Source organism: Amblyraja radiata, chromosome 4 (assembly GCF_010909765.2).
Source record: "Amblyraja radiata isolate CabotCenter1 chromosome 4, sAmbRad1.1.pri, whole genome shotgun sequence".
NCBI classification, from domain to species: domain Eukaryota; kingdom Metazoa; phylum Chordata; class Chondrichthyes; order Rajiformes; family Rajidae; genus Amblyraja; species Amblyraja radiata.
In genome coordinates this window covers 97,689,604-97,704,693 of record NC_045959.1, presented here as the reverse complement: position 1 = coordinate 97,704,693, position 15,090 = coordinate 97,689,604, and the positions used below count along the sequence as shown (strand labels likewise).

The window sequence follows — 15,090 nt, the reverse complement described above, 5'->3', positions numbered from 1 at the left end:
CTATGGTCCTGAGGTACTAAAATTCATAATTTTAAAATCGTTCCTCGGTGCTTATTATTTTCGAGGGTCTTGGATTTTATGTAATGATTGGGGTTCTATCGCTACAACTCATTGTCTGTAAGGCACAATGCCCTACTGGAATGAGAGAAAAGCTCTTGTTCACCTGTTCCTCAGTAACAATAATGGCGCAACTATCACTGACCAGATATATAAATCAGATTGTTCTTCAGCATTCCGCTTTGACACAACGGTTTTGTCACATCTTGGGGAATCTCAAAAGCTTTGTTACTTTCATTTGACATTGTGTCATTCATTCAGCTTTCCTCCAGACCTCACCGTAGATTTCCAAAAGAAATTAACAAAATTATATGTTTAAAAAATGGTAATCATGCTTTATACTTGCTCAGGATCACAGTCAGACAACCCAAATTGTGGTAAGATTCTCTAGATTTTAGATGTGTTGTCTGTGACATGCTTGCCATTGTCATACATTCCTACAATTAAGAAATGTGTGTGGATATATGTGTACTTGCCTGCATCAAGTAGAAAATATTTTTGCGAATTCCATAAACCTAGTGCAAAATGCACGATGTATGAAATGAGTTTATAGGAATGTCAGGGTGGGCTAGGAAAGGAAATGTAGGGGAATACATTTTGCATTTGCAAAAATTAAAATTCACTTTATTTCTTGGTGGAAGGGGACCTAAGAAAAGTGTTTGAAAATAAAAAGAACACCCCAAATGAATAAAGTTAGTCAGATTACAGAATTATACATTTTTCACCCCCTCCTTACAATGGCCATTGATAATATGCATGTGTTTTATCATAATTCTCCTCAATTTGTTTGTTTATTTGCTCACACATAGAAGAGAAATCCTTTAGAAAGTTAAAGCGCTTTCTCACGGGGCGACTTGACGCAAGAGTTAACCAGAGTTGAACATCGTGGGAACCCCGTGCGATAACCGTACGGCATTCGTGGACCACCGTGGCGCTAACGGCAGGTACTCGTGTAACTTGGTGACTCGGGAGAAAATTCAAGCAAGTTTGAATTTCTCCAAGAGTGACTTGTACACTTGTGGTTGAAGATTGCAACATTATATGCACGTAGTGGCCAGTGCGATATCCGTAATAACTCTTGCGTGTACTGTGGGAACTCCTGCGAACGGTGAACCCGGAAGCTGGACAGAGGGGACAGAAGGTGAGTAATCTGGAATGAACATGCTGTTAGGCTGGGATCATTCTCTGCGAGATGATCTTAGTGCGGGAGACAAGTGTAGGAGAGGTGTACTGACTGTGTGGGCAGAACTTTGGAAGTGATTGCCCACCATTCTCAAAAGCCGCTGTGTCTCCCTGTCCCTCCAACTCCAGAAGAATCCGCTCCCCGATGGGCTGCTATGGCGACAAGTGGCAAGCGACAAGGGATCTCCGTGCTTGCAGTCGGTGTCCCGTTGGTCCTAACGTCTCCGGCCACCCCCCTAGACTGGAGCTGAGACCGGGAACTGTACCGCCCTTGCCCCCTCCCTCTGCAACTGCAAACAACCCCACAGTTCCCAATCTCAGCTCCTGTACAGGGGGGTGGCCGGAGACATCACAGCCCGAGCTGCGCCCCCTCATCCGCAACCCCAAGAACAAGACGTACCTTGCACACCATCAGCTTCTGTCCCTACGGGGAGCGTGTTCCTCTGGAGTTGGAACGGGGCTGCGCTGCTGCTGGCTGTAGGTCTCTGGGATCTCAGTGCTTGCAGTGGGCCTGGGGGTCGGTGTCCCGTTGGTCCAGTGACTGGCACTGACCTGCTGGCATCGCCGACGTGAAGACAGTGCAAAGCCCCCGCGCCGGTGCAATGGGCGGGGAGCTGAAGAGGGGAGGGAAGGGGTCACACACATGGCCGGGAAGCAGAGGGGTGCAGGTGGGGTGAAACTGAAGGGAGCGACAATCTGCTGCTGCCTGCCCGCTGAGTTAAAAATTTACCACGCAAGACACACGATACACTGTATATCGTGAGTCTAACCTGGGAACTTTTTAACTCAGCGGGCAGGCAGCCGCAGATTGTCAATTATTAACCCTCCCGCGCAATTACCTTCTCTTTTATGAATGGGGATTCACAATGTTCATTCAAGATTTAACGGGAAAGCTCGGGAGACGGACAAGTCACTCGCACAAATAACAGAAATGCCGAGTACCCGTGGGAACTCTTTATCTACCCCCCGTTATATCGTGTGATATCGTGCTAGACCACGACCACTTCACTCTGGTTACATCTTGCGTCAAGTCGCCCCGTGAGAAAGCGCTATAAGAAAGTAAATGTTTCCATAATCATTGATGATGTAACTCGCTTCAGACATGGTGATGTAAATTTAAAATGAATGATTGCATCAGTATGTTTGAAGCAATGTTTCAACTTAAATTTGTACCAATACCATCTTTTTTGTTAAACCTGAAGCCTAATCAACTAGTTGTTTAATCTGTATTGTTCATTTACTTTATGTAACTCAAACCATACATCCTTTCTTTCCCTTCAATATCTAAATATTAAATTCTGAAAGTGATGATGTTTCTTATTTGCAACATTGTAAATTAATTTAACAAAGTCAGTATTTATTTTAAACATGTCATGGACTTTGTACTTATAAAATAGTTTAGTGAATTAAGTTACCCATTTTGAATAGCTTCTGATTAATTGGAAGTGCGAAGGTTGCACATTAATGACACAGGCGCAAACAACCAGGTTAAGCTTCCCTTAAAACTTCAGCCATTTGTCATATATACATGCAGTAACAGTTAAACAATTGTGAATTGCTCATGCTGTTACATCAATCACATGAACATAAGTTGTTCTGGTTGCTTGTCCTGTTCTTATCTGAGATGGTAGTCAGGAGTGCTTTATGCATATTTCTATTTCAGCTGCCAGTCGCTCTGGTTCTCCTGGAAGAGTATTAAGTAGCACAGCACTTTCAACGATGAGCGTTGGGGCTCAGCGGGTCATTCCCACTGTCGCTGCAGGGCAGAAACGCAGTAAGATACCACGGAGTCAAGGATGCAGCAGAGAAGCAAGCCCATCTCGATTGTCTTTGGGTAAGAAATACAGCTTCTTGGGGCATGTATTCCATTCTGCTCTATCTGAGTTTGTATCACCCTCCCTCCTATTTTTTAAATTTATGTACCGTTACTCAGTGAGATTCTCAGTGAGAATCGCCAGCTTCTATTTAAGTGTAAAAAAAGACGCACAATTCTGGAGTAACTCGGCAGGTCAGGCAGAATCTCTGGAGAAGTTGAATAGGTGACGTTTTGGGTTGGGAAATTTCACTGATTGTGGAGGGAATGGTGGGGGGAGAAAGCTGGAAGAGAGGAGGCGCAGGACAAAGCCTGGTGTTAATGGGTGAATACAGGTGAGGTAGATGTTTGATAAGGTGCATGAATTGACAAAGGCTAGAATTGGAATGACAAAATGTGTGAGATAAGGATAGACATGGCCGTCCGAAGGGGGGGTGCATTGGGTGCGACCGCACCCCCCCCCCCTTTTCCCCCCTAAGAAAAAATCACAAAAAAATAAAATAAAAATCGGGAAAAAACCCCCCAACGTTTCCACTTTAGAAATGGCCAGTTCTCTGTTCTCCCGTCGCCGGGCAAGAGTGGCTCAATCTGAACCCAACGGCTGTAACCCCAACACCAGACGCCGCTGCGGCGGAGCCCGCTCCCCTTGCCTCCCCCCGCCGCCGGGGCCCAAGCCTTCTTCCCCCCCCACCACCCCCGCTGACCCCCGCTGGGCCCATGCCACCCCCGCTGGGCTCATGCCACCCACGCTGAGCTCATGCCACCCCCGCTGGGCCCACGCCACCCCCGCTGGACCCACGCCACCCCCGCTGGGTCCACGCCACCCTCGCTGACCCCCGCTGGGCCCATGCCACCCCCGCTGGGCCCACGCCACCCCCGCTGACCCTCGCTGGGTCCACACCACCCTCGCTGACCTCCGCTGGGCCCACGCCACCCCCGCTGGGCCCACGCCACCTTCATCCCCCCCTCCCGCTGGGCCCGCGCCACCTTCATCTTCGCCCCCCCCCCGCAAGAAAGAGGGGGGGATGTGAGAGGGGAAAGGGAGAGAGAGAGGGGAAGGGAGGGGAGGTAGAGATAGAGATGGGGGAGAGGAGAGGGAAAGGGGGATTATCTTCAGTGAGATTGCAAAATTAAGGTAGGTTTTAGAGCTATTATATTTTCTCCACCATGTGGAACTGCTTTCTTTTCCTTGATAACAATACTGAAAAATATGAATTCCATAGTTTGTGACATAAATACACATTTTAATGGGATCATTATATACAGATGTAACATTTCAATTTCGAGATGGGGGGGGGGGGGGTTGGGGGCAAATATGCGTCAAGCCGATAGCCTAATCGTTAAAGAGTTAAAAGATAGCTTAATTGATAAAGAGCTGAGAAGAGGAATCAGAGCTGCCAAGGAAAGGTACTCTGAGAAGTTGAGGAGCAAGTTCTCAGCTAATGACTCTTCTTCAGTTTGGAAGGGCAAGCAAGAAATCACCAGCTATAAGAGGAAAGACCCCCACTCTTTGGACAATCGTCAGTTGACGAACGACCTGAATGAGTTTTACTGCAGGTTTGAAAATCAGAAACGTAACACTGGTACCCCTTCCCCAACAAACACAGCCAGACCCCAGTCTGCAAAGAATGGACCCTGCACCCTCTCCTTCCCATTCACCACTTCACACCTACTTAAGGCAAGACTCCAGTATGAAAAGAGTGGACAAAAAGAGTGGACAGAGCAACCTCATCTACTGCATCCGCTGCTCTAGATGTCAGCTGATCTACATCGGTGAGACCAAGCGTAGGTTGGGCGACCGTTTCGCCGAACACCTCCGCTCAGTCCGCAATAACCTACCTGATCTCCCGGTGGCTCAGCACTTCAACTCCCCCTCCCATTCCCAATCCGACCTCTCTGTCCTGGGTCTCCTCCATTGCCAGAGTGAGCACCAGCGGAAATTGGAGGAACAGCACCTCATATTCCGTCTGGGGTCCTTGCGTCCCCTTGGCATCAACATTGAATTCTCCCAATTTGGCTAGCCCGTGCTGTCCCCTCCCCCCCTCCCCTTCCTTCACCCTCTAGCTGTCTCCTCCCATCCGCCCGCCCTCGGGCTCCTCCTCCTCCTCCCTTTGTCCTTCTTTCTTTCCCCACCCCCTATCAGTCTGAAGAAGGGTTTCGGCCCGAAACGTCGCCTATTTCCTTCGCTCCATAGATGCTGCTGCACCCGCTGAGTTCCCCCAGCAATTTTGTGTACCTTTGAAAAGAGTGGACCCTTTCCCACCCCCACCAACACTTCACACCCACTCACAGCCTGACCTCAGTCTGCAAAGACTGGGCCCTTCAACACCCACCCCACTCCAATCACCACTTCACACCCAATTACTCATTTTTAACCAGTCCCTGCCTGCTTCAAAGTCTCCACTATTGTCCCTGTACCCAAAAAGATAAGGAATACTGGTCTTAACGACTACAGGCTTGTCGCACTGACCTCTGTAGTCATGAAGACTGTTGAAAGGCTTGTGCTGGCCATGCTGAAAAATATCACAATCCCTCTGCTGGACCATCTGCATTTTGCATATTGGGCCAATAGATCTGTGGATGATGCAGTCAATCTGGGCCTGCAGTTCATCCTCCAGCACCTAGACCGCCAGGGAACCTATGCGAGGATTTTGTTTTATTGATTTTAGCTCTGCATTCAACACCATTGTGCCAGAGCTACTACGCACCAAACTTTCTGAGTTGACTGTGCCTGAACCCCTCTGTCGGTGGATCACCAGCTTTCTGACAGACAGGAAGCAGCATGTGAGGCGGGAAAGCATATCTCGGACCCGCAATCGCTAAGCATAGGAGCACCGCAAGATGCGTACTCTCCCCTCTCCTCTACTCTCGCCACACCAATGACTGCACCTCCACAGACACCTCTGTCAAGCTTCTCAAGTTTGTGGATGACACAACCCTGATTGGACTGATCCAGGATGGGGATCTCTGTACTCTTTTCAGTTTGACATCTTTCCTATAACATGGTGCCCAGAACTGAACACAATATTCTAAATGCGGTCTCACCAAAGTCTTATACAACTGCAACATGACCTCCCAACTTCTATACTCAATACTCTGACTGATGAAGGCCAAAGTGCCAAAATACTTTTTGACCACCTGATATACCTGCGACACGACCTTCAAGGAACCATGCAACCATCAACCATTCCTCTGTCCACCTGGCTAATTGACCCAGATCCTGCTGCAATCTTTCACAACCATCTTCACTATCTGCAAAACCACTCACTTCTGTATCATCAGCAAACTTGCTAATCTTGCCCTGTTCTGTGACATTTCACAGAGTGCTGGAGTAACTCAGCGGGCCAGGCTGAGTATAGAAGTTGGGAGGTCATTTTGCAGTTGCATAAGAAGTTGGTGAGGCCGCATTCAGAGTGTTGTGTTCAGTTCTGGGCACCATGTTATAGGAAATATGTCATCAAACTGGAAAGGGTACAGTGAAGATTTACGAGGATATTGCCAGGACTAGAGGGCCAGAGCTATAGGGAGAGGTTGAGTAGGCTGGGACTCTATTTCATGGAGCACAGGAGGATGAGGGATGATCTAATAGAGGTGTATAAAATCATGATTTGAATAGATATGGTTGACTCTTTTGCCCAGAGTAAGTGAATCGAGGACAAGAGGACATAAGTTTAAGGTGAAGGCAAAAGATTTAATAGGAATCTGCGGGGTATGTTTTTCACACAAAGGGTGGTAGGTGTATGGAACAAGCTGCCAGAGGAGGTAGTTGAGGCAGGGACTGTCGCAACATTTAAGAAACAGTTAGACAGGTACATGGATAGGACAGGTTCGGAGGGATATGGATCAAACGTGGGCAGGTGGGACTAGTGCAGATGGGACATGCAGGGCCGAAGGGCCTGTTTCCACACTGTATTACTCTATGACTCTATCTAACTTTCCCTCTCAAACCCATTCTCCTGCCTTCTCCCCATTACCTCTGACACCCGTATCAATCAAGAATCTATCAATCTCCTCCTGAAAAATGTCCATTGACTTGACCTCCACAGCTGTCTGTGGCAATGAATTCTACAGTTCACCACCCTCTGACTTAAGAAATTCCTGCTCATCTCCTTCCTAAAGGAATGTCTTTTAATTCTGAGGCTGTGGCCACTGGTCCTAGACTCTCCCACTAGTGGAAACATCCTCTCCAAATCCACTCCATCCAGGTTTTTACCAGGCTGGGACAGACTGCAACAGCTTCACACCGTGTCCCAAAGCTTGTGTCCTGTCCTGCATCACCCAAGGCAGCAGAGACGTTATAGGAGAGGGCAAGCACCATAACAAAGTAGCTCACGATGGTTTGGGTAACATTTAGGAATGTCTATGCATGTCACATCATGAATATTATTGAAGAACGGTCTTGACCCGAAATATAATCTATACCTTTTCTCCAGAGATGCTGCCTGACCCACTGAGTTACTCCAGCACTCTGTGACATGTCACCTATCCATGTTCTCCACAGATGCTGTCTGACTCGCTGAGTTACTCCAGCACTCTGTGAAATGTCGCCTATTCATATTCTGCGCAGATGCTGCCTGACCCACTGAGTTACTCCAGCACTTTGTGTCTATTTTCCCTTCACCCATCTGCCCAAGTCCACTCTCCCCCCTCCTTTCCTTTGTTCCTTTCCACCCATAAACCTCTCTCTGCCTTTACATTTCACTCCTCTTTCAAATCTGCTCTACTTATCTACATGCATTTTTCTTCTTCACTTTTTAGTCATAGAATGATGCAGTGTGGAAACAGGCCCTTCAGCCCAACTTGCCCACACCGACCGACATGTCCCATCTAAACTAGTCCCACTCACACGCGTTTGGCCCATATCGATCTAAATCTGTCCTATCCATGTACGTGTTCAAATGTCTGTTAAACATTAGGATAGTCCCAGCCTTAACTACCTCCTCTGGCAGCTCGTTACATACACCCAGCACCCTTTGTGTGAAAAAGCTACCTCTCAGGTTCCTGTTAATTTCTGAAATATTGGTCATAAATTTGGTGCAAAAATGCTCAAAAATAAGGCTCAGAATGCATCAAAAACCCCTGAGCTTCCAGGGCCCTTAAGCGGGCCTTGGACCCTGGCATCGAGGGACTTCACGCTCGTGATGTGCGCAGCACGCGCATTATTTCACATTAAGTTTTTTGTAATCCTGTCATGCCACCCCTCTTTTTGAAAAGCTTCGTACGGGCCTGATAGAAGTTGAGCGATTTGTGAAGCCAGAAAAGGGAATATTGGTGCAAGAGAGGAGGAGGAGGGGGAGAAATAGGTGCCTGTCCAGTTGGGGCACAGGGAAGAGAGTGGGGAAAATAACACGGGGGGGAAGGTGGGGGGGTTGGGGATGTAAGTTAGTTACCTAAAATTGGAGGATTGAATGTTCATGCCATTAGCTTCTAAGCTTTCCAAGCGGATCATAATATTTTGATCCTCCAGTTTGCCTGTGAGCCTCACTCTGGCAATAGAGGAGGCCCAGGACAAAAAGTTCAGTATTACAGTTACAATTTAGTTTATTGTCACGTGTACCAAGCCATCTGGACAGCAGAGAGACAATACATGATTACACAATACACAATACAAATCGAGCCATTTACAGTGTATGGATACATGATAATGGAATAACGTTTAGTGAAAGTAAGAAATGTTGCTGTAGAAATAGAGATTTAAGAATGTGGAGCGATTGTAATATGAGTTTGTAGATCTGCTTTTGTGGCTAGCACACAAATAGTCGCCTGGGTTGGCCACCATCTTGGAAGCAGAGGGCGTATGGGATTGTGGATTGGGGGGGTGTGGGGGGGGGGGGGGTGAGTTCAAATGGTTAGCAACTGGGAGATCCGGTGGGCCTTAGCAGACTGCAAACAAGAGGAATAGCACCTCATGGAATCACCAAATGCAATACAGCATAGCATGTACGGTCATGCACTTTGGTAGAGAGGATAAAGGCAGAAAATACTTTCTAAATGGAGAGATATAACCATATAACAATTACAGCATGGAAACAGGCCATCTCGACCCTTCTAGTCCGTGCCGAACACGTATTCTCCCCTAGTCCCATATACCTGCACTCAGACCATAACCCTCCATTCCTTTCCCGTCCATATAACTATCCAATTTATTTTTAAATGATAAAAACGAACCTGCCTCCACCACCTTCACTGGAAGCTCATTCCACACAGCCACCACTCTCTGAGTATAGATGTTCCCCCTCATGTTACCCCTAAACTTCTGTCCCTTAATTCTCAAGTCATGTCCCCTTGTTTGAATCTTCCCTACTCTCAGTGGGAAAAGCTTATCCACTTCAACTCTGTCTATCCCTCTCATCATTTTAAAGATCTCTATCAAGTCCCCCCTTAACCTTCTGCGCTCCAAAGAATAAAGCCCTAACTTGTTCAACCTTTCTCTGTAACTTAGTTGCTGAAACCCAGGCAACATTCTAGTAAATCTCCTCTGTACTCTCTCTATTTTGTTGACATCCTTCCTATAATTAGGCGACCAAAATTGTACCCCATACTCCAGAATTGGCCTCACCAATGCCTTGTACAATTTTAACATTACATCCCAACTTCTATACTCAATGCTCTGATTTATAAAGGCCAGCACACCAAAAGCTTTCTTTACCACCCTATCTACATGAGATTCCGCTTTCAGGGAACTGTGCACAGTTATTCCCAGATCCCTCTGTTCACCTGCATTCTTCAATTCCCTACCATTTACCATGTACGTCCTATTTTGATTTGTCCTGCCAAGATGTAGCACCTCACACTTATCAGCATTAAACTCCATCTGCCATTTTTCAGTCCACTCTTCCAACTGGCATAAATCTCTCTGTAGACTTTGAAAATCTACTTCATTATCCACAACCCCACCTATCTTAGTATCATCTGCAGACTTACTAATCCAATTTACCACACCATCATCCAGATCATTGATGTACATGACAAACAACAGTGGACCCAACACAGATCCCTGTGGCACCCCACTAGTCACTGGCCTCCAACCTGACAAACAACCATCCACCATTACTCTCTGGCATCTCCCATTCAGCCACTGTTGAATCCATCTTGCTACTCCACCATTAATACCCAACCATTGAACCTTCTTAACCAACCTTCCATGAGGAACCTTGTGAAAGGCCTTACTGAAGTCCATATATACAACATCCACTGCTTTACCCTCATCAATTTCCCGAGTAACCTCTTCAAAAAATTCAAGAAGATTAGTCAAACATGACCTTCCAGGCACAAATCCATGTTGACTGTTCCTAATCAGACCCTGTTTATCCAGATGCTTATATATATTATCTCTAAGTATCCTTTCCATTAATTTGCCCACCACTGACGTCAAACTAACAGGTCTATAATTGCTAGGTTTACTCTTAGACCCCTTTTTAAACAATGGAACAACATGCGCAGTACGCCAATCCTCCGGCACTATTCCCGTTTCTAATGACATTTGAAATATTTCTGTCATAGCCCCTGCTATTTCTACACTAACTTCCCTCAATGTCCTAGGGAATATCCTGTCCGGACCTGGAGACTTATCCACTTTTATATTTCTCAAAAGTGTCAGTACTTCCTCTTCTTTGAATCTCATAGTTTCCATAGCTACTCTACTTGTTTCCCTTACCTCACATAATTCAATATCCTTCTCCTTGGTGAATACCGAAGAAAAGAAATAAGATGATTTAGAAATCGGAGGAGCAAAGGGACTTGGGCGCGCTGGTGCAGAATTCCCAAGAGGTTAATTTGCAGGTTGAGTCAGTGGTAAAGAAGGCAGATGCAATGCTAGCATTAATTTCAAGGGGACTAGAATATTAAAGCAAGGATGTAATGCTAAGGCTTTATAAGGTGCTGGGTAGGCCATAACTGGAATATTGTGAGCAGTTTTGGGCACGATATCTGAGGAAGCATGTGTAGGCATCCAAAGGAGGTTTACTCAAATGATCCCAGGGATGCTTGGGTTAAAGTATGAGGTATGTTTGGTGGCTCTGGACCTGTACACACTGAAGTTTGGAAGGATGAGAGGTTATCTCATTGAAACCCATCGGGTAATGAAAGGCCTAGATAGTGGATGTAGAAAGGATATTTCCAGTAATGGGAAAGTCATGATCCAGAAGGCACAGCCCCAGAATAAAAGGACGTACTAATGGAATGGTAAGGAGGAAACACTTCTTTAGCCAGAGGGTGGTGAATTGGTCAAATTCATTGGTCAAATTCATTGGTCAAATTCATTGGTCAACACTGGAGGCCAAGGCATTGGGTAGTATTAAAGTGGAGAGTTTCTTGATTAGTAAGGGCATCAAAGGTTATGGTGAGAAGGTAGGAGAATAAGGTTGAGAAGGTAGGTAAGAGAAATTGTCAAATTGCAGAAATTATAATGCTAACATATTTTGACACTTTTCTACCATTTTTTATATTTTCATTCTTTAAAGGCACTTGGTTTTAATTATGCACGTTTGATATGGGTAAAATAAATTATTTGTGTGTTTTGTCATTTTTGCATGTTTGAAAACTTGGACAACACAACTGATGGTCACTTGAGCTGTTTGTTTGCTGAAAGTTCAAATTGAGTGATACCCATAATGATAATAGGGATTTTTGTTTGACTATGTTGTGTGACTTGCTAGATTTGTTTAGGTAGTTGGTAATCCCAGTGTTAAATTTCAGGCATCCTGATTAAATAATTCAGTTTTCATCTTTCCCTATGTTTATATGTATTGTATTACAACAATGTAATGAGACTAATAAAACTATTTTGGCATCACAATTACAGACAATTCCAATTATTATTTATAATTTAGTCAAATCAATAGGATTAATAAATACAATGTAAAATACATTGCAACTGAGCATTAAATGTTTAGTGAAGGGATTCTGCTGAACCTGCGTTTTGGAACCTTTTTGTTATCACCATGAATATTGCCACTTTTCCTGGGCTAAATATTAACACCATTTCTGCATTTTAATGTACACAAGTCGATTAAAACATTATCAAATACTATGTTAGTGTTCTAACATATAATTTGGTTATGCCTTTATTTAGCATTTCTTTATGACAATCCAAATATTTCTGTATTTTATCATAATTCAAAAAAATGTTTAAACTATAACCTCACACAACATAAATATTGATGAGTACCTTCCCAAGTTTGTTTCCTGTGTTCAACTTTACAATTTTGGTATTTTGGTACAATATTCATAGGTATTATTTAACCAAGTGAACATTTATTTGAATTATAAATCTGTTTTTGAGTCCATGCAAATTCATACCAATTTTGTGCTTCCAAGAAAACTAACTCGGATAGTCTTTGTTCCTGTTGAAATAAATCTCTGAAATATATGCATGGGTGTACAAAGGAACTTCTTTTAATTAGATTTACTGGTGACTGGATTGATCATTGCTATCAACGATCTTGGTCAACAGTTCAAAGATGACTGTTTTCGTATGAACATATACTTCCCCATTTAACATCAAAATGTTATTTAATTTCAATTTATATAAATTAATAAAACTAACCTGAGTAGATTTATTTGTCTGCGTAGATCTTGTTTTGAATTACCATTGAAAATGTATAAGAGGATTTCTGGAAATTAACAGGAATGAATTGCACTAAAATCATTTTGCACATACTTTCACAAGGATAGAAAACTTACCACTTGATGTTTTGAAATAATTAATTTAGTAGCAACAGCAACACTCCAAATTACTATTGGCATCCATCTTGGGAATCACTGAAGGCACGATTGGGTGTCGATTTACTGGCCCACCTCGATACTGATTGAAACTAAAGGACGATATATTGGAAGATATGAGTCTACCTAATAATTTTAAGAAAGTAATTGGTTTATTTCTCAGATATGTTATGTTAAGGACTATGCAAAGAAAGGATACAGTAATTTGTCTTTTTGAAACCAATTCCATTTAATATCTTTATTTTGTTTGTATCATCTTAACAAAAGCATTGCCCATTTTTCTCAACTGAACATCAGTCAATCACTTTCTGTGGTTAAAAAATTTCATTCTGAACATTTAGTATGAAATAGAATGTAAATTAACATTGCCAGCTGAATAAAATATAGAAGATAGGTTTCTTCGTAAATGACCTAAGGAGACAACGTTGCACCACCAACATCCTTCAGCTTTGAAGTCTTGAGTTTACAATTTTGACAGTAAATAGTTACAATGATTACAAGAGGAATATTTCAGTATCTCTATGTTTTAGTAATTGTGCTGCTCTATACCCATCCTGCTTCCTGCTAGTTCGGGGCAGCCGTATCCCTCGACCTAGCGTAAGTCAGGGCTGCAGCAGGGATGCAAGCCGTGAGAGCAGCCGGGACACCAGTCCTGTTCGAGCCTTTACTCCACTTGGTAAGTAAGAGTCCTCACTTAATGCATGGCTACCCATTTTACTTTCATCACCATCCAGCTAGTAGTTCTAGATGGCTGCATTGTCCTATCCATTTGGTATTCATTTTAGAGCAACCCTTTCTATTCATTTCCAATAATTCAATGTAACATTGAGCGTCTTAATTAGTTGTGGCTACGCATTAAGGTAGTTTAATTGCATTGCTCTATGCTTGTTGGATTCTGTATCTGGTTGGGAACTGCAAGTTAAATAACTTCCAGCCAAGAATTTCACAATTAATTGTTCATCGTATTCATCAGACAGCTGACAACTTGAAAAACTCCTTAACATCCGTACAATTTCAAAAATATGGCAACGTTTTCAGTGCGGAATGATATGAAGTAGAAAGTGAAAGATTTATGAAATGGAACATTTTAACACATGAATTGATTCATTCCTGTTATTAAAGTTTTATACTGGCATGGAAAAAAAAATTCCACTTTGCTAATCCCTTGACTCTGTTGAATAAGAATATTAACATTGTCCTTTACAGTTGATTTGCAAAAACGGGAAAGCATTGAATTTTTCATTATGTTGTAAATCACATCTTAAATTTTGACAGACAATATTTATCAGACAATAATATATATGATTTCATGCAGAAGGCACCCCTTTAATTACTCTTGATAATTATTGGAGAATAGCATGAATCATCAGAGGTGGTCATTTATAAATCTATTTGCATTTCTAAGCCACCTGTTAATATTTAGAATGGACATGTCTGTTTATCATGGTTAGGTTTAACAAATACTAAATGGCTTGATTTTTATTTTAGTAGCTTTGCCCAGCATGGCAAAATGGGTGCCTTCCATAAGTCAAAATTTACTGTAAGGAATTTGCCTTGCTTTACACAATACAACATGTTGTTTCTGCAGTCATACACACAAAAAAGAACCAAGACACAACACAATTTACACAAACATCCATCACAGCGCATCTCCTCGCTGTGATGGAAGGCAAAGACATCTCTCCCCTGCACTTCCCATTCCCCTCCCGATGTCAGAGTCAAAGTCAAAGCCCCTGGTGGGCGATGGTAATTGTCCCGCGGCCATTTACGCCACGCCGGGTGATGCAAGGCCACGCTCCGGGTCTTGGTGTTGGAGCCCCCGGCGGGCGCTAGCAAAGTCACGCAGCCATTCCAAGCCGCGCGGGGCGGTGATGTAAGGCCCCACTCCAGGTACTCTTCAACCCCGCAACTCGGGCGGGTGAAGTCGCCGTTGCGGAAGCCCCGAAAAGCGGTCTCCCAGCAGGGACCCGCGGGCTCCCGGTCAGACCGGCGGTAAGCCTCCGAATCTCCGGGGTCAGGTCGCAGCAGCGCGCCACCACCGCTCCCCCCGCTCCGAACTTGGCCAGCTCCGCGATGGTGAGTAGGTCCGCAGGCTCCGCGAGTGGAGCCCTAGGTCGTTCCTGCTGGAGGCCGCTACACGGTGCTAGGCCCCAACAACAACGGAGACCCGACAGAAAAAAGGTCGGGTTCTCCGTGCAGGGGATAGATTTTTAAAAGTTTCCCCCACCCCCCGCCCCCCGCCCCCCCACACACATACCCACACACATACACAAAAAAAATTAATAAAAACTACATTCAAACAAGACAAAAAATAA

The 15,090-nt window shown here is 44.3% G+C and overlaps 1 protein-coding gene across 27 annotated transcripts in view; it reads left to right on the top strand.

The window, feature by feature from the left end:
* The window catches only part of clasp2 (cytoplasmic linker associated protein 2), a 348,555-nt gene that overhangs the window by 216,172 nt on the left and 117,293 nt on the right, over positions 1 to 15,090 (top strand). For 17 of the 27 annotated variants that reach the window (XM_033020019.1, XM_033020014.1, XM_033020025.1 and 14 more), the window contains 3 exons: positions 408 to 434; positions 2,903 to 3,073; positions 13,344 to 13,451. In XM_033020019.1, the coding sequence (XP_032875910.1) occupies positions 408 to 434; positions 2,903 to 3,073; positions 13,344 to 13,451 (306 nt within the window). The remainder of the gene's footprint in view (positions 1 to 407; positions 435 to 2,902; positions 3,074 to 13,343; positions 13,452 to 15,090) is intronic. The other 10 variants (XM_033020023.1, XM_033020010.1, XM_033020013.1 and 7 more) reach the window with 2 other exon arrangements.